The sequence below is a fragment of the Hippopotamus amphibius genome, chromosome 1 (genome assembly GCF_030028045.1).
Source record: "Hippopotamus amphibius kiboko isolate mHipAmp2 chromosome 1, mHipAmp2.hap2, whole genome shotgun sequence".
Classification (NCBI taxonomy): domain Eukaryota; kingdom Metazoa; phylum Chordata; class Mammalia; order Artiodactyla; family Hippopotamidae; genus Hippopotamus; species Hippopotamus amphibius.
In genome coordinates, this window is record NC_080186.1 from 113358813 (window position 1) to 113383795 (window position 24983).

Here is a 24983-nt window from a genome sequence, read left to right on the forward strand (position 1 = left end):
ACATACAGTCTTTTTAAAGATTCTCCTGGAAATCATTTTGTAATTTCTATTTTGTGGTAAAACCTGTTCTCCTTCAAGTTTGGGCTCTTCATTAGGCTAGTAGTAACACAAGTAGCAGCCTCAGGCCAAATTACCCAAGCCAGGTTCTCAAATCTTAGGCTGATTAGTACATGAAAAAGGAATGCAGTAGTAGAATGCTATTATTAAGCAACAGCTGCAGAATATCATTGCATCCAGTACTAGGAACAACAGAGGGGAAGTTTTCAGCAATGGGAAGAATAAATGTCACATGTTCCAAAGCCTCTCTTTAAAATACACAAGGAATAAACAATACTTAAAAGCACTTTCGAATCAGTCTGTCACAGAATTGCTTCATTACCTAACACCTCCACCAAAAACTTTTAGTGTATTTCTACCATCTTATTTAATCAAAAGGGGAAAGGCTTTGAATTTTTTAAAGCCATAAAACCAAAAAATACCATACCAATTTCAATAAATGATTCCTGCAGTTGAAATATGTTTCAATATTTTCCATTTCTCAGGAAGCAGAGTCCCATAATTAAAATACGCTTTCAATATTCAACTGTAAAGCAATCATGAAAACATCACTTAACATTATACTTGTGCCTTGACTGTATAGATTCAAGAGTTGTCTACAGATGAAACACTTTAAAAATCACTTATCACAGGAAAATCAAAATGAGAGCAGAAAAAAATCTTTGATTCAGGTTGGATTTACTCAAGGTAAGCATGTAAGAATTATTTATATTTGTATTTATATTATCTAAGGACTCAGGTAAACATTATACAGTATTAATGGAGACTTTGGACTCATTTTAGAAAACTGGTGTACAAGAGGTTTATAATCACTTTAGTTAACTATAGATAATAGTTACTTCAATAGTAGGTAGTAAGTTATTACTTCAAATCAAAATACAAAAAGTACTGGCTCAATTTGCAACTCCAAAAGGAAAAGCAATTTTTTCTGCTCTTTGGAAAAAAGTTAATGTTAAACTATTACATTGTAGCACCTCATATCGCATCCAAGTGTTTAACTTTCAAGCTGATTCTGTTTTTAAAAAGATTGTCAAGGGACTTCCCTGGTGGCTCAGTAGTTAAGAATCCCACCTGCCAGTGCAGGGGACACAGGTTTGATCCCTGGTCCAGGAAGATCCCACAGGCCCAGGAGTGACTAACCCCATGCACCCCAACTATTGAGCCTGTGCTCTAGAGCCAGTGTGCCACAACTATTGAGCCTGTGTGCTGCAACTACTGAAACCCACGTGCCTAGAGCCCATGCTCTGCAACAAGAGAAGCCACGGCAGTGAGAAGCCGGTGCACCACAACGAAGAGTAGCCCCTGCTCACCACAACCAGAGAAAGCCCGTGCACAGCAACGAAGACCCAACACAGCCAATAAATAAATAAATAAATTTATATTAAAAAGAAAACCTTCAAAGGCCCCCAATGGTGGTGTTCCAAAAATGAATGTCATTCAATGAAACTAATCATTAACAACAAATCTTCAATTTATTTGAAGCAATTCAGTTTCAAAAACTTTAAGTTACAGCAGTCACAGAAAAAAAACAGGAAACAGTCAGAAACAATAAAAGAATAATCACGAGTACTGCATTTTTTGTTTGTTTTTAACACTGTCATGGCTTTATTCAAAACACAGCTGCACAAAAGTATTAACTTCAAAGTTTTTAAGGAGGGTTTTGAGGAATTTAACACACTATATACATACTGCCATACAAAGAGCATTAAAATAGGACCAAAAACTTCTACAAAATATAAAACCCACCCTTACTTATTTGCATGAAAATACCACCCACAAAGCTAAGTAAGTCTTAAAAAGTTATTTGGAGGCTGTAAGTGTTGTTTTCAAACCAAAGAACTCTAATTTTGATTGCACAATAAGATGATTGATAAGAAAGTCAATATATAGGTTTAAATTTTAAAATAAGTATTTTATAATCTGGCATACTATGCAATAAGAACTCTTAGGGTCTAAAACAGGGCATTATAATTGTTAAAAAGGAGTAAAATGTTAGCCTTTTGGAGATTCCAATCCCCCCACTAAGCTTATCCCAACAGCTTTATTTCAGTCAGTTATGCAACTTCTTTAGTTTATCCGCAAATAACTTCATCATTTTTTAATTTAAAACCCCAAGTCATACATTTTAAACCAAAAAAGAAGCAGTACTATACTCAGTAATTTAAATGTGTCCCAGTATGAAAATGTAAATTCAATTAATTTGCTGATATTAACTTTTTAAAAATTTACAACTATTCAAAACAAAGGGGAAAAATTTTTTAGATACCCAAGGTTAAGAAAGCAATTGTCTTGAATGTGGAGCCTCCACAACACAAAGGAGATTTACTTGCCTACTCATATTATATTTAGTAGCTGTATAAGGAAACACACACTCACAGTTATCCCAAATATTTTTCTATTTTTAATGGACATCCACCTAAAAACAAACCTTAATTTTAATATTGATTTAGTTTCAAATATTTTCCCCACTGTCCAGTATTTTCAATTAAATGCTATATCTGGTAATGCTTTAAAACTATAGAAAGAATAATTAAAGGTTCTACTCAGGAAAATTAGATATACTTTGCAGAGTGGTATCTAAATCATTTGGGAAGCTAATCTGATTTGAATGTCTCATTAATTATCAACAGGCAAATTGTTCTGACTTATGAGGAACACACATGCTGCTTCCAAGAGCCTCCTCTGCTTCTTTTCTTTCTTCATCCTCCTAATACAGTCTGTACATCTTGTCAAGAAAGAGATTTACAGTAAGCAGAGTCTGTTGCATAAAACTGTATTGACAATAATATTCATATTTCAGAAAACACTCAGTTTCTTTCACTTAGCTTGTTTAAAACTGAGACGGGTCTGAAAAGGTGGTTGAGGTATAAGACAAAGTCATCCTGGGTATCCGTGAGTTTCCCAACTCTTTTTTGAGAAGAAGGAAGGGAGTGAAACAAGAAAGGGAGGTGATCATAAAAGAATCACTGAGAGAAAAATCACTGAGAAGAATGCACACTTAAAACAAAACAACAACCGTTGGCAGGTCATGATCTTCGACCTGAAGAAGAAAAGGCTCGCCTACATGTCTCTGAACTGAGTATAAGCAATTTTTCCTTGAAAACTAAAATCTTAGTCACCTGGCTTAAAAGGTTTAGAAGCCTCCACAAAAGCCATGAACTATACTGTTGAATAAAACCTTTACTATTCTGCTCCTACCTTCCAAGCTACTCATGTGACATAAAAGCACCCAAATACCCTCAGCCAAAAAAAAAAAAAAAGTCATTGCCTTCAAACTAAAGATCTCTGGGTTGCCTCTAAAAAAATAACCAACTTATCATTCAAGAGACTATTTTCATTCCAGATTCCAGCCAACTGTGATTTCAGTTCATTTATAAATAACTTTAAAACCCTATGAATGAAATGCACCAAACTACGCCTGTGTAAAAGCGATCATATTTTAATTATGCTAAAAATGACTAACACAGTGAGCTTTAATTAGAAAAATTAAGATTCTAAATAAATTGCTAGGGAATTTCACAATGGGGTCAATGAAGATTTATCTCTACATACAATATGATCATTAACAGACTAGTTAATCTTATTTGGAATGATAAGGCAAAAATAGTAAAACCACACTTTTCCTATAAAAAGTTACACGTTATCTTCTGTAGGGATAGCTATCATACATGAAGAAAGAAAGAAGATGTGACCACTCTATTGCACACCCAGGAACATTAGGGAATCTGGTCTTAGAATGATCTAGTCATCTTCTTCCTCTCCATCATCTTCAGCATCTCGTTTCCTCTTTTCCCCTCGAAGACCTTCTTCTTCTGAAAGAGTAAAATGAAAATTGTAAAATACTTAATTTTAACATATGAATATGTTAAGCTACAAAATTTTGAATCTATCTTAGTGGAAAGTTAATGACATAAGAAAATTAGAGGTTAAGTTTCCCCTCTGCATTACTTTTAATTTCAGTATTGAAACAGCCTTAATAGACTTAGAAGCCACAAATAATGACAGGTTGCTATGCACCCTTGTGGCCAAATCATGAAGTACAGATCAAGAAACTAAGGGCTTGACATTAATGGAACTGTTAGTGAATTTCTAAATTTCTGAAAGACCCAGGTAAAGAGAACCAGAAAGCAAATCTAAAATGGGCATTATCTGGAGTTCAACTGTTCTTCTCTTATAAATAAGGTTTCACCCTCTCCAGAATGAAAGGCCCTAAAAAAAATAATAAATTGAGTTTATGGTTCCAGTATCTCTTTATTCCTATTTAGAAAATAAACGTTACAAGCGTTTTTTTCTTTTAAATGGAATTAATGAATGCCCTGAAAAAATTCCTCTTTAAAAAAGGTTTCATACCTTTCAAGGAATTCTATGATATGTTACCAACATCAAAGAGATCAGTTATAATTTGAATTATAGTCTCATTCTTTAAAATCCATGAATAATAGCTTTTTAGGATTTTTCTGTAACTCACCCTCTTCTTCTTCTTCTTCTCCTTCTTCAACATAGTCATCATCATCTTCTTCATCCTTGAGATTCAAATATTCAGTTTGAATATAACACAAATGAACTTATTTTCAAAACAGAAATATACTCACAGACAAAGAAAACAAACTCATGGTTACCAAAGGGGAAAGGGGGTGGGGAAGGATAAATTAAGAGTCTGGGATTAGCAGATACAAACTACTATATATAAAATAGATAAACAACAAGGGCCTACTGTATGGCACAGGGAACTATATTCAACATCCTGCAATAAACTATAATGAAAAATACGTATATGTATACATATATATACATATATATGTATAACTGAATCACTCTGCTATATACCAGAAACTAACATAACATTGTAAATCAACTATACTTCATAAAAAGAAAAAAGAAAAAAATTCAGTCTGAGAATAAGCCATGACATGGGCTTTTCACTGTTTGATAATAATACATTCCAACAGAAGCTAAAAAACTCTGGTCATCCTGTGTTCTGACAACCTCTGCCTCACTTAGAGGTCTTTTTTAAAAACCTAACTAAATCTAGTTTCCTCAAGAAAACAAGTTATGATTGAGACCGGCAATGTTCAAAAGAACTTTCTGCAACAATGGAAATGTTCTGTATCTGTGCTGTCCAATGCAGTAACCACTAGCCACATGTGGCTACTGAGCATTTGAAATGTGACCAGTGCAAATGAGGAACTGAATTTTAATTTTATTTTACTTTAACTAAATAAACAAATGTGGCTGTGGCTAATGGACAGAGTAACTTCTGACTATTTCAAAGACACAGTCTTCTGTTTTATAGACTGAGGAAGATCATCTGAATCTTAGCGTGAACAGTTATACGTGTTGAATAAGTCACTTAATCTCTCTGGACGTCAATTTTCCAATCAATGAAAGAAAGTATTCACCTAGAAAGATCTCTAAGTTCTTCTACATCTAAAAATCTACACATCAAAATAGCAAATGTCAATAAAAATCACAATAAAACTTGATCTACTACTCTTGTGGAATGAGCTGTTCTGGATAGCTAAGATTTAAACATAGCCTTGAAACATGATAACCATTTTTCTTTTTTTTTTTTTACTTCGGCCTATTGGGATAAAATCTCTAGAGTGCATTGCACACTTCTACCATTTCATGCTAAACCTAACAGATCTTTTTCTTGAATTACCATAGTCACCATTTGACCATGAGCAGTGACACTAATTAGTATATGACAATTCCCTCAAAGCCTATTAATATCTGTAAGATGGTTTTCTTCTTTTTAAAATGACCCTCGCCTCTACTTTGAGTTGTATCTTTTCCTAGTTTTTATGCCTTCTCTTTTGCAGTTAGTTACTATTTCAATTTTAATCTGCTACAGATTCAGAAAATAGATCAACAGGATTACCAGGGAATTGAATATAAGAGAGAAAATAGGATTAGAATAACAGCTTGAATACTCTCCTAGAAAGAAAATGTCTTCTGTTAATTAGAGCTTTTACACTTACTGCCTTGTGCTTGGTTGTGTTCCAAATCGTTAAGTTCTAATATATGTTTGAAAAAATGGAATCAATCTAGGGTCCCCACTCCAACCCCAAAATAGTTTAAATGGAAAATGTTAAGAACTGCTGGGTAGTTAGGAAAAACTTGGATAACTCACCCTTTTCAAAGGATCCACAGCTCTATTTGTGTCTAGAAATATTAAACAGAACCTATTTTTCCAGCATTTAGCTTGAAACTAAACTGCATGACACACATCAGAAATCATTCTTATACAGTCAATTCAAACACTAAAACATTTCCCACCAGAACACCCAAGCTACAAGGAGCATAAGCAATAGATGGGGTAGCAAAATAAACTAAGGAACTATAGTGAAAGCCAGGAGAACATGTGGGCTTACACTTAAAGAAGAAAGGAAAGGAAGAGAAGAGGGCTAGAGGAAAGAGAGGAGGGAAGAGTGGGGAAAACGAGAGGAAAAGGAGAAAGAAAAGGACATTTTAAAATTTCAGCTCTGCAAGGAATGACAAATGAGGATATGTAAATATTTATACTTTTTAAAAAACCACTTGAAATACTAATCACATTTATTCCATGATCATTTAGAAAAGTCCAAGTCTAAAAATGAGCAAATTACTTCTCTGGACTTTGTTTTAAACAAAATGTGATTGATTAATCAATTCATGTTTTTATGCCTTTTAAAAAATAGATCATCTATTAGATCACCAGAGACTTGCTCTGTAAAGATTATGGTCTTTTCCTAACTAGTGGGTAATAAAATGTTTCCTCACTTGTAGTGCAAGGACACTATAATTCCCAATTCTTCTAAAGCCCCCATCTCCATTTTTAATGAAGTATATACTACATATACATAAGTCCTTCTTTATACATATTAATTCCTCACCTCTGAAGAGCGGCTGAAATAGAAATGACTCAAACAAAAAATAGCTAATCAAATACAATTTCTATTTCATTCTAATTTCTTTTTTTAAATCTTATAGTCTCTGAAGCTTCTCTGGCTCTTAGCTTCTAAAAACAAGACTTCATTTTAAAAAACATTCAAATTATCTCATAATGATTGAAAACTTCTGGTCCCAGCTACCCAGGTACCACACTGACTTAATGTTGTATGTATTATCTTAGAGATGTTTGCTCTATACTTCACCACATCATTTTTAGCTATTATTTCCTAATACTCAATGGAATGATAAACATTTGCAATTAGCTGAAGGTCATTTTTAAATGACTTAATACTATTTAAAGAAGAATTATTGGCAAAGAAAATAAAGGGTCAGCTGCAGGGAATTTCCTGGTTGTCCAGTGGTTAGGACTCCGTGCTTCCACTGCAGGGGGCACGGGTTGGGTCCCTGGTCGGGGAACTAAGAGCCCACACACCATACAGCGTGGCCAAACAAAAAAACAAAACAAAACAAAAGTCAAACTGCAAAATAACAAGTCCATTATTTTACTAAGTAAATTAAAACTGAAGGCAAAAATACTCAAGTTGTATGCTGATGTAAACTGAATAGGCTGCCTTTCTCCCTGAATAGTTAAAATACATAAAAGTGATGTTCTTCATTATTGTAAAGCTAACTCACTAAGGCCCCAAACAAGTGTAAGTCCCATTTTTTCTACACTAGTTTCATATTTAAAATGGTATCAGAGAAAAATCACCATTAATCAGTGATACTGTCTATCTAACTAATATGTCATTAGAACAAATAAAAATATAATTTCTAGTCTAAATAAGAAATGTTATTTTAATAATAAATATTACTTTAAATTATGAACGATGAAAACAAAACTCAATTTAACATTAGGAGATAATAACTTATCTAAACTCCCAGGGACTAAAGATCATTTGTTCAAGTCAACTGAACCTACTATGTCCCAGTCAGTGTATGAGGGTGAGTCTAAAATTATCTGCACTCTGGTTATATTAAAACTTCTGTAAATTCTACAGCCAGAGTACGGATAATTTTTGACTCACTTGATAAACAGCCCTCCCCTGAAGGAGCTATCTAGTAGAAAGTGGCCAAATAAACAAGTTTTCACAAAAGTGTCTACAGGCAACAGACACCTAATCAAGTTTCAAAAGTAACAGAGGAAGGAGTGACTGTCTCTTAAAAATTATAGAAAGCTTCAATAATGGGGCAATGCCAGAGTGTTTAAAGATAAGAATCACGAGGCATGATTTGAGCGGAAGTTACACAAGTATGTACATATATAAAATTTCATAAAATTGAAAGTTGTACATAAAATCAGTCCACTTTTGTAGCATAGACATATATATACTACCAATTGTAAAATAGATAGCCAGTGGGAAGTTGCTGTATAACAAAGGGAGTTCAACTCGAGGATGGATGATGCCTTAGAGGACTGGGACGGGGAGGGTGGGGGGAACTCGAGGGAGGGAGGGAATATGGGGATATGTGTATAAAAACAGATGATTGAACTTGGTGTACCCCCCAAAAAATAATAAATAAAATTTAAAAAATCAAATCAAATCAAATCAGTCCACTTTACATGCTTTAGTATATTTATGTTTACCTGAGAAAAGAGAAAATAAAGATCACTAGAAGACATGGATAGAAAGTCATTTCAGATAGAGTAAACAATGTGTATACAGACAGAAAGGCAATCATAACTTCGTATGATGATTTAAATTGGTATTAAGGGAGATGAAGCTAGAGAAGGAAGCAGAGGCTAGATAATGAAAGGCTTCTAAGTCTTGGTGGCAACAGGAAAACGTCAAAGGGTTTCAAGCAGGCTAGCGATATGATCACATTTGCATGCAGAGTACGCAGGCAAGCACTGTGGAGGATACACCTAAGTGGTGACACTGTTCTCAGAGAGACCATTTAGAAAACTGCTAGAAAACAAGAAATAATTAGGGGAAAGGCAAGTTTTCACGAGTGCCTACAATGTGCCAGCAACTAGATACTTTACACATATTAGTTTGTTAAATCCTTAACGACCCTATGAAGTTGGTATAATTTCAGTTTTATAAGTATAGGAACTGAGGCTGAGAAGCATTTGTAAAATGTTTCCACTGCACCATGCTACTGAGGGAAGAACAGATCTGAAAGCTATCTGGGAGGTAAAATCATAGGGTTTATGATTATCTGGATATAACATGAACTGAGGGGGGCAGTGGGAAAAAAGACAGGCAGACACACACATGTTAGAAACAACTCTCAAATTTCTACACAACTTACTTTTTATATTACTTAAGCCTATGCCTAAGGAGTTAATTTTCAGTGCACATAAGAAGGTCTATTCACCTGAATTTCTTCTTTCATTAAGTATGAGAGGCCCACCTCCTCTTCTCCCTCTCCCAATTCTGAGCCTGCTTCATCTTCATCCTCATCCTCATCCTCCTCTTCTTCTTCCTCTTCCTCATATCCTTCAGGTGGGCCAGCTTCATCTTCTTCTTCCTCTTCATCATCTTCATCTCCATCTTTAAAAATATTTTAAAAGATGAGGGGCTTCCCGTGTAGCACAGTGGTTAAGGATCTGCCTGCCAATGCAGGGGACACGGGCTCAATCTCAGGAAGATCCCACGTGCTGAGGAGCAACTAAGCCCAAGCACCATAACTACTGAGCCTGTGCTCTAGAGCCCAAGAGCCACAACTACTATGCCCGCGTGCCACAACTACTGAAGCTCAAGAGCCTAGAGCCTGTGCTCCACAACAAGAGAAGCTATAGCACTGAGAAGCCCGTGCACTGCAAGGAAGAATAGCCCCCACTCGCCACAACTAGAGAAAGCCCACCAGAAGCCACAAAGACCCAATGCAGCCTAAATAAATAAATAAATTTTTAAATAAATAAATAAGAAAAGAGCAAATGTCTGGGCAAATGTTTTTGCCCTGGCCCCTCAAACTCATAAGTCAATGGGTAGAAACTACCTCAGGGCGATTTTTTTTTTTTTTAAGATTTCTCTTTTATAATATCCCTATTTACTGTTTGGAAATATGGTATCTAAATATTGAAATTTTCCCAATGTATAGGTTTCCATCAAAATATTACATATGCTAAAGTTTATTTTACTTCATGGACACTTCAAGACCTGCCTGTGCATCATTCCATCATTTTATAACATTGTTTATCCAGCAAATTTCTTCTTACATGTGAAAAACTTTTCAACCAACAGTAACAGTGTCCCATTACAAACAGCAGTTATTCTGTCATCTGACCTATTAGTCAACCATTTATCCAAAAATGTATATTCAACGTTCTAGAACATCTCCATCACCCCCACCCCAGCCTAAAACCCATATCCATTAACCCTCACTCACCATTCTCCTCTCCCGCAAACCTGACAACCATTAATCTACTTTCTGTCTCTATGAATGTGCCTCTTCTGGGCATTCCATATAAATGGTGTCATACAATATGTGGCTTTCTCAGTTCTTTCACTTAGCATAATGTTTTCAAGGTTCACACACATTGTAGCATGTATCAGTACTTCAATCATTTTTGTGGCTGAATAATATTCCATTGAATGGATTTATCACATTTTGTTTATCTATTCATCAGATTACAGACACTGGGTTGTTTCTACTTTGTGACTTGTATGGATAATTATGTGACCAATGGTTCTTTTTTTTTTTTAGTACTATTTTAAACGTTACTGCTTTTATTGGATGATGGTTAAGTTTACACAAATATAAAATTTCATGGAGCTATTATAACAATCATTAAATTCCACAAAGCTATCAGAAATGTGAAAGAATACAGAACTAGGGCCATGGGTTTTTAAATTTTTGTCTTACTAACATCTTTTTTTTTCCCCACACCTAAATATCCAGGCCCTATCTAATTTGTTAGCCAGAGTGGAGGCTATAACTGTGACACATTGATGAGTATTAATGATTACCCTGGACTTCCCTGGTGGTGCAGTGGTTAAGAATCTGCCTGCCAATGCAAGGGGACACCGGTTCAATACCTGGACTGGGAAGATCCCACATGCCTCGGAAAAACTAAGCCCATGCGCCACAACTACTGAGCCCGCATACCCAGAGCCAATGCTCCACAACAAGAGAAGCCACAGCAATGAGAAGCCCGTGCACTGCAACAAAGAGCAGCCCCTGCTCGTCGCAACTACAGAAAGCCTGCGCGCAGCAACAGAGACCCAACACAGCCAAAAAATAAATAAATTTATTATGGGGGAAAAAAAAAGAATGATTACCCTCATCATCTTCTTCTTCTGAGTCTGGTGCTTCATTATCCTCCTGGTCAAATCCATCTAAGTATGTGATTTGCTGCAGCAGTTCAAAAATACTTTCTCTATAATCTTCCAGGTTTGTGATCTCACAGTTAAACAAGTCAAGACTCTTCAAATTTTTAAGATTTTGCTGGAGAGTAAAAAGTTAAAAATTACATTCAAGATTTAAAATCTCAGGTTATTTCTTTTTAATTCATGAACCAGAACATGTATACAACTTGAAATCAAGAGAATGATTTTTGGATTTTTAGAATTTTATAATGAAGGGTTAGTATATCAAGCACAGCTAATTCTCTTAATAAGGACCTGGCACATAAACTCCAGGAGTGTAGGAACTTTGTTTTGGTCACTGCTGTATCTCTAGCACCTGGCTTAGTGCCTTACTTATAGTATGCACTCAATATACTTTGTTGACTGAATCTGTACATAAATAGGCAAAAACAATAACATGGTTAGTTTAAATCCATGGTCAAGCTTATTTTCAACAATTTCAACCTCCTCCCAAGTTTTTTTTTTTTTTAATCAGAGCAACAATTTTCAGAGTTTCATTTCACCTCCTTTTCCTTCCCCCATACCAGGAAACAAAGTAATGAAATAACTCAAAACGTAATGAAGAAAGAAGAAAAAGGAATAGAATTTTTTAAAATACTGCAAATTTTAAAACCAGATATTCATCTCCTGAAATTCATAAAATAAATTTCTCACGGATTTCAAAATTTATCTGAATGTTTTACTCCAAAGGAAAATAAAGCAGCAGCATCTAGATCACAACATATAAGAAATTCAGAAGTTTCAAAAGAGTGAAATAAATACAAGTCAGTAAGATAAAACTCAAGCAAATCTCAGAAAATTCAACCAAAAAAAAAGCAAGTCTAGAGACAAACCTTTCCACTTACCAGAGCTTCTACTGTACTGAGATCTTTGATTTTGTTTCCACTCAAATTGAGGTAGGTAAGATTTGGACATTTCTCCGCCAGGACTTCCAAACCTCCAGAAATTATATTGTCACTAAGTTCCAACTATATATTCAACATGGGGAGAAAACAAAGAATGGTGAAGGTTTAGGACACATCAAGATTTCTAAAATATATCAATTTAAAGAAGAAAACAACTGTCACTCCCTGGCTTCAAGAGACCATCTCAAGTCTTTAATTTTCAAATTCCCACCAAATAAAATATCAGAATCTCTAATACAACAGAGTTCTAACCCAGGTTTGGTTCCAGTTGTATAATAGCTGGATTTTATGTTTCAGGGAAAAACATTTGGTAGATGTTAAATTCATGCCATAAAACGATTTCAAGATTAAATTTAAATTTCCAAAAGCAATATTACAGCTGACTTCAAAATCCTACCTAACCCATTTTCTTACCTATAGAAACTTAGAACTTTCTAATTAAAAGGCAGAATGGTCGTCTCATTTGGGAAAAAAATATACATTAATAGTCCTTGGCATCAAAATCACGATGCTTCCAAACCTAATGCCAACTTACCTTTCGAAGTTTATTTAAGCTGGGCAGCCGGGCCAGTGAACTTAGTTCGACATTAGCCATACTCAGAAACTCCAGTTTTTTAAAAGTATCATTCAGTCCCTCAATTTCCCCGTTGACACAGAGGCAATTATCAAGAACCAACTCCGTCACCTGTAAGAGAGAATATGAATGATTCTTTAGTTTGCAGTCTGTTTAGCAAAAGACCTAGGTTCTGACACTGGAAATGTGAATATTAAAACCACCAACCCCCTTATATAAATTCTTTTCATTCTCCCCCAAAATTGAAATACAGTCTAAAGTCATCATTATAAGTTCACTTTTTAAATTTACACTTGGACTAAGAAGTTCAATGCCTGCTTCAAATCACTAATAAAAAATTTTTAATTGCATAAAAAATAAAACTTTGAAAAAGGTCCCATGTGAAACTTGTTTCTGACCCTCCTGAAGAGGACCTTCAACATCAGGGCATATATTTATGCAGTGAGGGGATACCAAGGCTACTGAGAAAGGATTTAAATGAGCCCTAGAACAGCAGGGAGAAGAAAGGAAATTGTTTATTCACTTTTTCAGTTTAAACCCCCTTATCTTTGGTTGATAAGTGTCACCATAACTCAAAAATACCTTGTTACCCTTCATGAGGAAACGTTAGAAAGCTCCTTCTGAGACAACCCAGCTTTCAGATGTTATTTGTTCTAATATCGAGGCCAAACACATCCTTGACAAAATGTCATTTTTTCCCTGCCACTCTGGTAGGATTTTTGTGACTTCTCCCCAGTCTTGGGAAGGGGGTGCTGGATCCTCTATTAGGTCAGAGTTGTAGAACAAAACTTTCTGGCATGAGCCTAAATGGACTTAATCTTAAGAGGGAGGCAGGAAACCTTGGTTCTCCATTCTCAATGCAAAAATATGTTTGAGGTATTTTGAGAAATAAAAATTAGCAACAAGGAACGCTACCTTCTCTATCTGAACATGACATAATTATCTCAGGAAGCAAAGAAGGCATCATAACCTGTGTAGAGAAGAGGAAGCCAAGGCCCAGGGGGTAAGAATGACTACCTAGGGTCAGTCACAGCATGTGGCAGAGCTGTGCCTCCACTCTAACTCTTCTCACTCCTAGTCTGGCTGAGTGCAGGAGAGAGGGCCACTAGATTTGGTGTCAGAAAACCAGTTTTTCCACTTGAGTAAGTAACTTCACTGCCCTGAGACTCCGTTTGCTAATGTGGATTCTAGAACAATACCATCCACCTTACAAGTTTGTCGGAAGGAGGAAAGTAAATAACAAACACGAAAAGTGCTTTGTAAACTGTAAAGGGCTATACAAATATAAGAGACCGTTATTACACCACAGGGGAAGGAGAAGAGGCTGCAAAAAGGCAACATCCGACACTCCCCAAAACTGGCCAGGAAATTACTAGGGTATAGGTATAAGTATAGGCATAGGTACAGGTATAAGAATGGGGGAGGAGGAGCAGATCCACTTTTCCAACCCAAGACATAAAAAGAGCATTCGAAATGTGTGCTTCTGCGAGACAGCTTTTTAACTTTTTTTTTTTTCCTTAAGCCCGTAAAGAGTAGGCCCTAGGAAACGTCAAGTTATCCGTGGGATGACAGTAAGTGACTCTTTCCTCCTCTCTGCTCCCTACCAATTTCAAGGAAACAGAGACTTTTTTAAAAGTACATAAAGATCCTGGATTCCCACTCTTCACGCCGCCACAGCCCACCGGACAGACCCTACTCATCCTCCACGCTGGTATGCACAAGTACCACCTCCACCCCTGCTGAAAAAGACTATATCCCTTATATTGCAACTCTAGGGTTTATTTCAGAGGCCGCACTTAGCAAGACTCTAGACGTTTTCCTCTGAGACCAGAAATGCGAGGTTCCTCGCTGGCCGTGGGCCCCGCTCTCGCGACCTGCCGCTCCGACCGACGGGAAACCCCACAAGGGGCGGGGACTCCCCAAGGGAAAAAGGGGTCGCCTCGCAGCCCGCGCTCCCCTAGCGCCTCCGCCCCGGGCGGGGAGGGCGGGTGAAGCCGAGGAGGCGCCCTCGAGAAGGAGGCGGAAACGCCTCCCGCCCGACCCCCGAAAAGTTGACCGCGACCCCGCCTCACGTGGCCCCTCCCAACCCCGTCTCTTTAACTAAGGCGACAGCAGCGAAAGCGCATCATTCAGTTTCGCCGAACCCATCTTTAAAACACGAAACTTCTACGACCCATTTGTTGAGTTTCGTGAAACCGTCTCCAGGGATCAAAAGCGGAGTTGCAGCCACCACGATGCGACACGCCGGATTTCGCTACACCGCGGGGAGACGAAGGGGATAAAGCCTCGCGTCCCCTCCCCACCTCCGGTCACTACGACGAGTCCCAAAACTTCCCCGCGGCCGGACAACCCGCCGCTGACCCAGATTCCGCCTGGCGGCGGGCGGCGCGCGCCGCTTCCCGGGGGAGTGGGCGCCGCCGGCAGCCGGCCGTCCGCGGACTCCGCGAGCGACCCCAGCCCGCGCCCGGAGCGATGTCGTCGAACGCCCAGGGCCTCGAGGCCGGGGACACCCCCCCGGCCCAAAAAAAGAGTTGGTGGCACTGCAGAAAAGTTGGACTAACTTCTCAGGCGACGATGGCTACGACAGAGGCGAGTGGGACTGGGGGGTCGTGCCCACGCCGCTGGCCCCAAGGAGCCAGGAACGTGAGGAGCGAAGCGGCCGAGCGGCCCCCAACACCCCGCTTCCCGCCCCCACGAGGCCAGGACGCCTGACTCGAGGAGAGAAGGGGCTAAGCCCCCAAGCACATACAAAAACGCCCCTAGAAACTTAAACCCTTCGCCATTTTAAGTAAAAGATTTTAATGATTTGAAAGTTAAAATTCAATATTTTCCCCCAGCCCTAACCCCAGATGGGGGTTAATTCATCACCCCTCCCCACAAACCCACCAGGACCCCCAGAAACCCGATCCTCCGAAAACAGAGCTGGTGAGGAAGGGGAGGGGGCTGAGTCATCTCACCTCCTCCGGGGCTCTGTCCCTTAACTCCAGGTTAATCCTCTTCTTCATCTCCATGTCCTCCTCCTGCTCTTCTGCTACTACTCTCCTCCCTTACCTTTTCCTGCCTTTCCCACTACCCCCAACCCTAAAATTTTAAAAGATTTGGAAATGAATGAAAAGAAACGCAAATATAAACGCCCACCACCACCACCAGATAGGTGTGGGGGAGAAAGAAGAGAATAGCAAATGGAGTCCAAGGAGTTGGGACTCTAACTCAACTGCCCCCACCTCCTTGTCCACACACTCGCGCGCGCACTCACACGCACACACATACACACACCCGCAGTTCCTTCCCCTTCAATGGCTGCTCGGAGACTGAGCCTCCATGACACGGCACCGCCAACCCCCTGGCCTACACTCCACCCACCTCCCGAATGTATTGGTTGATTCTTCAGCATCTCACTATTCCATTGGGTTACGTAAATGTCTATCAGCCTTTAGGGCGGACCTGAACCAGAAACACTGTGTCTATTGGCTATGACCAAGCGCGCAGTTAACTCCGATAGGTCCAGGAAGGTGTTCGTCCCCGGGAAATGATTTTGAATCCCAATAGCCCCCCTCCTTTTCTTTGTGTGATTGGCGCGCTTTCCCGTGGTGATCGGGCGGTTTTGAAGCCTGTTGGGTTTCTTTTTATTTTTGTTTCTGTTTTGCCTGTTTTTAGTGTTAAAGAAAGGAAGAAAGCATCCTTCTTACGTGCGGAAGTTGCGAGACAGAGAATTTAGCACGCGGCACCCACTCGCTCTTGGCGGTTTTAAAGCACAGCTCCTGCTTTGCAGCCAATGTGTACAGCAACGTGCACAGCACATAAAAAGCATGCCTTCGTGGCACCCTCCTGCCGGAGATAGAATTCTGGTGCAGAACCAGGGATGAAGATGGTAGTTTAACTTCCAGCAAGAAGGACTGAACGTTTTTGAAAGCAGTTGGGTGAAGTATGTTAGGCATCTTTAAATCAAACTACCCTGGAGGAATTGTTACTGAAGTAATTACTGAATTGTTACTGAGGTAATTACTGAAGTAATAAACACTAAGACCTTAGAGGGAAAACAATGCCAGCCTAAGGAAAAACAGACATCAATGCGCTTAGAAATGGTACCGCAATGCCTCTCTTCTAAAATCCCTTTGGTTGGTTTCCATGGAAATCCGTAGTTTAAATGTGCTTTTAAAAGTCTGTCAGTGTGAAATATAAAAGAAGTGTAAGAATGATTTTTAAAAATTTTGTCTTGAGAGTCTAGTTTTTCTTAGTTCTTGTTTAAATTCTGTCCTTTTCATTCCCTTACACCTTTGTCAGGATAAATACCCAAAGAAATTCCAGATGATTTGGGGAAGGAAATGGATGACTTAGTACAACCTCTCCCAGAGCTGAGTGTGTATTTGCTATTTTTCCAGTTTCTCAGGTAAGAGACCTTAGGATTTCCTATCAGAGTTCTAACCACTCCACATCACCCCTTCTCCCATACAGAGTGAGACACAGCTCCTCAAATAGACTTACATTTAAAATGTAAATATTTGGTATTTGGCATGTTAAATACTTTAAAGGAAAACAAAATAGTGATTGTCTTTTCCTTGCCAAGGGTTTCCTTTGAACTCCCCGAAAAGGAAATTTTATGAAGATGAAAACAAAGCGGGAGAGGGAGAGCTTTTGGTATAAAATGACAAGGCAAGGGGCGGGTATTTGGAGTTAGTCTATCTTTTGTTTGTTTGTTTGTTTGTTTGAATACAGGCCAAAGGAAGCCAAGATGACATAAAACGGAACCAAAATGAACTGAGGAAAAGTTCAAGGAAGAGTTAAAAAAAAGGAAGAAAAAAGGGGCTACAAAGTAACCTGGAAGCACATTTTAGTACCAGCTTAGGAAGAAGTCCTGTGTTCTGATCCCACTAGCCATTGCAGAGTCTGAAACTCTGGAATGGAATCTCAAAGAGAGTTCAGGGAAGGGGATTCGGATTTGGGAGTCATCCACATATGAGTGATAGTTGAGAACATGGGAACAAAATAAGGTGTCTACAGAGAATGTATATAAGAAGACTTTCCAGGCAAAGGAGAGCAAAACATGGTTGAGGGAAAGAGAGGAGAGAGAAGTTAAGTTGTCTACCAAAGTTGGCAAAGAATATGAGAACAGGTAGAAAAGAAAGAGGTGAATTTGGGGCCGGGGAGGGGGTGGGATAGGGGGGTGGGTACTGTACAGAAGCCAACGTTTCAAGAAAGAGATGATTATTGGGGTTAAATGGTAGGGCTTTTGTATCAGATCACAGACAGAATGGGAGAGTGGGCTAGAAACAATGAACATGAGGAAAGGCCATGAATTCATTTCACCATTGGATAGAAGCTGCAGAAAGTACACCACAGTTAAGAATAGACAGGGATGCACGGAAGTGGGCCTTACCCCCCACACCCATTGTCCCCACCCTCATGTTATCTCTTATCTCCATTACCTCAGTACCTTGAAACTTTGTAGTCTTAATCAAGAAGCCAGAATAAATAAGATGCGGGGGAAGAAAGAGTCCCCATAGCGCTGGCACACAGAAAGAAAGATGCCTGGGAAGGGGTTGGATGAAGAAGAATACCACCAGCCTAGCAGATGGGTGTATGGAGCTAAATGAAGGATGAAAGAATGAAACAATCGACATGTCCATTGACAGATGAATAGATAAAGAAGATGTAGTGTGTAAAAATGTAGTCTTTTTTCATTCATAAAAAAGAATGAAATAATGTCATTTGCAGCTACATGGATGGACCTAGAGATTATACTAAGTGAAGTAAGTCATAAATAAATACCATATGATTTCACTTATATGTGAACTTATCTATGAAACAGGCTCACAGACATAGAGAACAGCCTTGTGGTTGCCAAAGGGGAGGGAGGCATTGGGAGTTTGGGACTAGCAGATGCAAACTATTATATATAGAATAAATACACAATAAGGTCCTATTGTATAGCACAGGGAACTATATTCAATATCTTGTAATAAACCATAATGGAAAAGGATATATATATATATATATGTAAAACTGAATCACTTTGATGTACTATATATATATATGTGTGTGTGTAAAACTGAATCACAGCAGACACTAACACAACATTGTAAATCAACCATGCTTTAATTTTTTTTTAATTTTTTAAATTGAAAAAAAAAAAGAAATACAGTCAGGAAAAAAGCCGAATGTGAGTTAGACATGTTTTAAGCTGAAGTAATGAGGCAGGGTTTAAATGGCAGAATGAAGAGTGAGGTTAAATATTCAGGAGCAGAGGAGCAAGGAGTGGAATGAATGAGAGGATGGTTCAGAGCACTCCTTTAATCCACCAGTAGGAAGCGTGCATCAGGATATTAACATGTCTTTAATGTTCAAAAACTAAACTCATCTTCTGCTGCTGAATATCTTTTGTTGCCTCTCCAGATCCACTCTTCACCCTTCTCCACCCTGCTCTGTGACCCAAAACCTCCATGAACTGCATGGAGTCCTATGACTTCCTGCATTTGATCCCTTGGGGGAGGGGCACTAGCAGAAAATCGGAAGTCTGGAGGAGAGTGAGGTTGGAGTATTTTTTTCCCCAACTTCCTGTGTCCGGTGGTTACAAGAGGACCAACTCCTTCTACTGAAAGCAACAGGTCTGTATGGGGCTATAGCCAACACTGGGATGCACCACCCAGATTTTCCTTCAGGAATGAGGACTTATTCCACAGTGTTGGGAGTACTGCCGGAAGGTGACCTTCAGCTGTCAGTACTTGTAGAGAATTGCCTCAGCTGAAGAAAGTTGCCTTGCCCTGGGACTTCCCTGGTGGTCCAGTGGTAAAGAACCTGCTTTCCAGTGCAGGGCACGCGGGTTCCGGGTTTGATCCCTGGTGGGGAAACTAAAATTCCAACATACCACGGGGCAACTAAGCCCATGCGCCACAACTACAGAGCCCACGTACCCTGGAGCCTAGTGCGCCACAACTAGAGAGAGAAACCCACACGCCACAACTAGAGAGAAGCCCTTGTGCCACAACAGAAGATCCCGCATGCCTCAGCAAAGATCCCGCGTGCCGCAACTAAGGCCCGAGCCAGCCAAAAAAGTAAAGAAAATAAAATCTTTAAAAAAAAAGTCTACGTGGCAAATAACAGGAGCTCAATAAATGCTTGAATTAATGGATTTGTGGAAAGAGAAAGAAAAAGAAAGAGAAAGAAAGTAAGTTGCCTTGCCCAAGGTTATCCCTCCTTTAGGAGGCATCCTACATCCAGTGAGTGATCAACACTGGGGTATAAAGGTCAAACCAGCCCTTTTGCCCTGACTTTAAACAAACTCAGGAATCATTCATCCCAGCTCCAGAGCACCCACAGGGGTTGACTGAGGCCTTTGTTGGACTGCACTGGCATTCATTTTCTCCCACAGCTTAATCCTGTTTCCTTCTCCTCCCTTCCACAGGTATTGCTCCCAATAGCATTCCCCAGTAAATATCCTGAATGCTATTTCCATCTCGCAGTTTAGTTCCTAGGGAACCAAACGTGTGACAGAGCCCCTCTCCACATAGCTACCCTCTGAGGAAGCCCAAACTAACTTATGGGAGAAACCACATGGAGAAGCCTCCAGCCTACATGAAGAAGTGAGAGGTACCCAGCCAGCCCCCAGCTTCTCCAGGCCCCAATGTTTCCAGCTCCAGTCACTGTCTGATTGCATCCACTTAAGAAAATCCTGAGCCAGAACCACCCAGCTGAACCCGTCCCCAACTCCTGTCCCACAAAAACCATGAGAGAGAATCAAATGCTCATTAATGTTTTAAACCTCTAAATTTGGAGTTGTTATACAGTAATAGTAACTCGAACAACCCCCAGATCACATTTTTCTGATCAAGTCTCACTAGTGCCCTTTTGCTCTGTACTGGTGATAGTCATTCTACTCTTTTTAGTTTTGCTCATGCTGTTCTTCTAGTTTAACCAAAATGATTTTTACCTTCTCTGAGTCCTTAAGGACTTATTGAACTACGTATTCAGCATTTATGCTATGCTGCCTTGCCACATCTCATATGTGTTATCTAATTCTGGTTTGCCCAACCAGACTGGAATTTCCTAGAGAGAAACCATGTCAATAACTTGGCTTCCTCTGGCATCACTCACAGGACTTAGCACAGGGCTGAGCACACAGTGGGTACTCAAGACATGTTCAGTAATTGATTATGTCTCACATAACTCTCAGATGGTACTTTAAATTCATACTTCCATTAGAAAATATAGAGTTTGGGACTTCCCTGGTGGTGCAGTGGTTAAGAATCTGCCTTCCAATGCAGGGGACATGGGTTCAATCCCTGGTCCAGGAAGATCCCACATGCCAAGGAGCGACTAAGCCCATGCGCCACAACTACAGAGCCTGTGGTCTAGAACCACGAGCCACAACTACTGAGCCTACATGCCACAACTACTGAAGCCTGTGTGCCCTAGAGTCCATACTCCTCAACAAAAGAAGCCACTGCAATAAGAAACCCTTGCACCACAACGAAGAGTGAAGAGTAGCCCCTACTCCCCACAACTAGAGAAAGCCCACTCACAGTAATGAAGGCCCAACGCAGCAAGTAAATAAATTAATTAATTAATTTAAAAAAAAGAAAATATAGACTTTGGGGAATAAGTGATTGAGTAGGAGTTAAGGATAGCTGCAAATTTCTCTTCCTCCTAACTTTCCCTTTTCCAAACTAGTTAATTTGCAGTCTCAAGACAAAACTAAGCCAGTGCAACTAATGCCAGTGCATTTTCTCCAGAGTTTAGACTGATTTAGAACCACCAGAAATTTTTCCTACCCATACCTTGGAGAAATCCCAGAAAACTATCCAACAGGGCCACTACTGCCCCTCTTGGCACCAGGATAGATGATCAATACTCAGAGAACATGAACAAATCTACATGCCCCTCATGCTAATATTCTGCGGAAATCTTCCAGGTCAACACACTCCAAGGCAAAGTTGTTATATTTGTATAGGACCTTAGTGTTATGACAGATTACCTTATATGTTTGAACATAATGAGAGAGGAGTTACATTTTCAACAGTGTTTAGAGATGAATAAGCAATTAGAAAACTAAAGCAAAAGGGAAAAAAAAAAGACCATTATCAATTCAAGGGAAGATTAAAAGCTGCACAAGAAAGGAAATATAATACATTCCTTGGCTCAACTGTAAGTATTGATGCTAATTTAAATGCTGACTGCTGATTTAACCGAAATTGTGGTATAATAATTGTATTAGGAGGATAGGGTAAGAAAAGTGTATTGGGGAGGGAATGTTGTGTAAAAGAGGTAAATCCTTATCTTTCATAGCTGAAAGCTATGAATAGATAATATCTAAAACTGAAAAATCAAGAAATAGCAGTATAAGCATGTGTTTGCAAATTTGGAGTTGTAGACTAGAAGAAATAGTTTAAAAGTTGCAGTGATTGTCTCTAGGAAGTAGGAATTGGATGTGAGGAAATAGTGTTTTATTATGACTTTTATTGATCTATTTGACTTTTAAAACTACGTACCTTACTATTTTGATAAAAATTAAATTTAAAAATAATATGAAGTAGCTAAGAATTGATTTGTGGACTATCTAGAAACACAATAAAACATATTGAGTGTATCAGCTATCTTCAAACCAATATGTTCTTTTCTTATTCTGTGGTAGAAGCTAAGAATATAGGTATATTTTGCTATATAGAAGTTTAGGTTGCCAAATCTAAACTTACAGTTACAAGACAGAGGAACTTTTTTTTTTTTTGGCCATACAACTTGCAGGTCTTAGTTCCCCAACCAGGGATAGAACCCATGCCCCCTGCAGTGGAAGCACAGAGTTCTAACCACTGCACTGCCAGGGAATTCCCTAGAGAACTTTTTCAATGTGCAATGTCTATGGACAGGATATTGGTATACTCTTCTGCCATGTCTTTCAAAAAGTATATTCCTTTGTTTATTTTTTGAATACAGTTTCGATTTCTGCCAAGGCTATGTTTGTATTTCTATTTAACTTCAGCTCAATCAAGCCAATGGCTTCCACAAAATACCAAAGTCTTAGTAGTCAAAGAGTTGAATGCAATCCTACTGAAATATATTGAAATTTGACAGAAGCCAGTTGACTGGTGCAATGTGGTCTGTTTTAATTGGTTATTTGAGCTGTTTTGACAAGCAGTAATTTGCATTAGCATAAATTATTGTAGTATTATGATTTCTTATACCATGATGGCTACTTTGAATATGTGTATCTGAAAAGCTTGCTACACTCACTAATATATACTCATCTTTAAGCCAAAATTTCCTCCAAATGAGCATATCTCTCGCTTTATACTGAAAGTCCATGAGAAGATAGGATTCATTGTACAGAAACTTAACCATGATACAAGTGAATTTTATTTCTGCATGATAGCTAAAAGGTCACAAGGGAGGGAAAAATACTGAATTTTTGCCTAGTTGGGGAACACCAATTGTTGGGTCCTTTGTTTATCTCTCCAAGGAAAGAAGAGAGTGACAACTTGTATATATACCACTGGAGGAATATAACCTTTAATGCAGGCAATATGGCAATAAATATAGCAAGAACCCTTAAAAAGTCCACACCCCAATTAAAACCAAAATGAAATACCACTACACACCTGTTAGGATGGCTACTTTTTTTAACTAACTATATCAAGTGCTGGAGCAACTGGATCTCTCACACGTTGCTGGTGGGAACGAAAAACAGTACGACCACTATGAAGAACATTCTGGCAGTTTTCACAAAGTTAAACATACACTTACCACACAACCCAGCACTAGCTATTTTGTCAAGAACAATAAAAACATACGTCCACCCAAAAACCTGTACTTGAATGTTTATTGTGGTTTTATTCGTGGTTGCTGAAACCTAAAAATAACCCACATATTCTTCAACTAGTGAATGGATAAACCAACTGTATACATCTATATAATGGAAACAGCAGTAAAATGAAGCAAACTCCTGATATGCAACAACAGGAATGAATGCTGAGTGAAAGAAGCCAGACTCAAAAGGCTACATGCTGTATAATTTAATGCATAAGACATTCTGGGAAAGGCAAACTAATAGGGTCAGAAACAGATCAGGAATTATGTCGGGGACAGGGTAATGTCTTGATTATGATGGTGGTTACATAGCTTTATGCATTTGTCAAAGCTCATAGAACGCTACACTAAAAAGGGTGAATTTTACTGTATGTAAATTATACCTCCAGAAACCTGGCTTTAACAAAAGGAATGAGTTTGAAATTTTTCATAATAAAGGGCTTTTTAAAAAGTATACACTCTCTTTCATTCTAGTATACATTCTACTTCTAGGAAACAGTTGGACAAATGTGTAAACATATATGAACAAGAATATTCTAATTGAAGTCGTGTTTGTCATAGGTAAAAACTGAAAAACAAAAAGCCCCTACCAGTCCAAAGGCAGAGGATTAAACACATTGGGTTTCTACTATATAATACTATGCAGTTCAAATTGCTGACGGGGATATATATTTATTGAACAGAAGAATGTTCACAAAATAATGTCAAGAAAAAAGGTAATAGGCCAATTGTGTATATAGTTTGGTCCACTTTTTGTAAAAATAAAAAAATTTGTACACAAAATATATGCATTTACATATAGCTTCATAAAAAAAGACTAAGATAGCAGAATGGTAACAGTGGTTATCTCTAATAGGGAGAATTTTGAGTGATTTTTTGTCTTTTTTGCTGTTTTGAATCTTCTCTTTTCGTTAAAATAATCAGGTATTACTTGTATATTTTAAAATAATAATTAGAGGGAAAGTGACAAGCCATTGCTAAGATCTGATATTCTCTACCATTCTGAAGCCAACCTCATCATTTCCTTTCTATTTTTATTTATTCATTTTGTTTTTAATATGCTATGCTTTTTTTTTTCTTTCCTTATAAATTTATTTATTTATTGTCTGTGTTGGGTCTTTGTTGCACGCAGGCTTTCTCTAGTTGCGGCGAGTGGGGGCTACTCTTCGTTTCAGTGCGCAGGCTCCTCACTGCTGTGGCTTCTCGTGGCTTCTCTTGTTGTGGAGCCTGGGCTCTAGGTGCATGGGCTTCAGTAGTTGCAGCACACAGACTCAGTAGTTGTGGCGCACGGGCTTAGTTGCTCCGCGGCATGTGGGATCTTCCCGGCCCAGGGATCGAGCCAGTGTCCCCTGCATTGGCAGATGGAGTCTCAACCACTGCGCCACCTAGGAAGCCCTCCTT

The 24983-nt window shown here is 38.8% G+C and overlaps 1 protein-coding gene across 3 annotated transcripts; it reads right to left on the reverse strand.

Annotated features, from left to right (window-relative positions):
• Nucleotides 1–2757: 2757 nt before the first annotated feature.
• On the reverse strand, nucleotides 2758–16105 carry ANP32E (acidic nuclear phosphoprotein 32 family member E). Of its 3 annotated transcripts, none has more exons than XM_057721925.1 (7): nucleotides 15743–16104; nucleotides 12747–12896; nucleotides 12152–12274; nucleotides 11220–11385; nucleotides 9313–9488; nucleotides 4526–4580; nucleotides 2758–3869 (listed from the first exon to the last, which is right to left on the reverse strand). In XM_057721925.1, exons 1-7 carry the CDS (start codon nucleotides 15794–15796, stop codon nucleotides 3799–3801), a joined length of 795 nt encoding a protein of 264 aa, XP_057577908.1. In that variant the 5' UTR covers nucleotides 15797–16104; the 3' UTR covers nucleotides 2758–3798. The 3 variants fall into 3 exon arrangements, with proteins under 3 accessions (XP_057577908.1, XP_057577915.1, XP_057577926.1); XM_057721932.1 differs by having other exon boundaries at nucleotides 16062–16078; XM_057721943.1 differs by lacking the exons at nucleotides 2758–3869; nucleotides 4526–4580; nucleotides 11220–11385 and having other exon boundaries at nucleotides 9330–9488; nucleotides 15743–16105.
• Between the last annotated feature and the right edge of the window lie 8878 nt (nucleotides 16106–24983).

Coding starts and splice junctions, on each gene's coding strand:
- ANP32E (XM_057721925.1), bottom strand. CDS start 15,796: ATGGAGATGAAGAAGAGGATTAACCTGGAGTTAAGGGACAGAGCCCCG. Junction 12,897..15,742: donor GGGACAGAGCCCCGGAGGAG/GTGAGATGACTC, acceptor TCTCTCTTACAG/GTGACGGAGTTGGTTCTTGA. Junction 4,581..9,312: donor TAATGAAAGAAGAAATTCAG/GTGAATAGACCT, acceptor TTGAATCTCAAG/GATGAAGAAGATGATGATGA.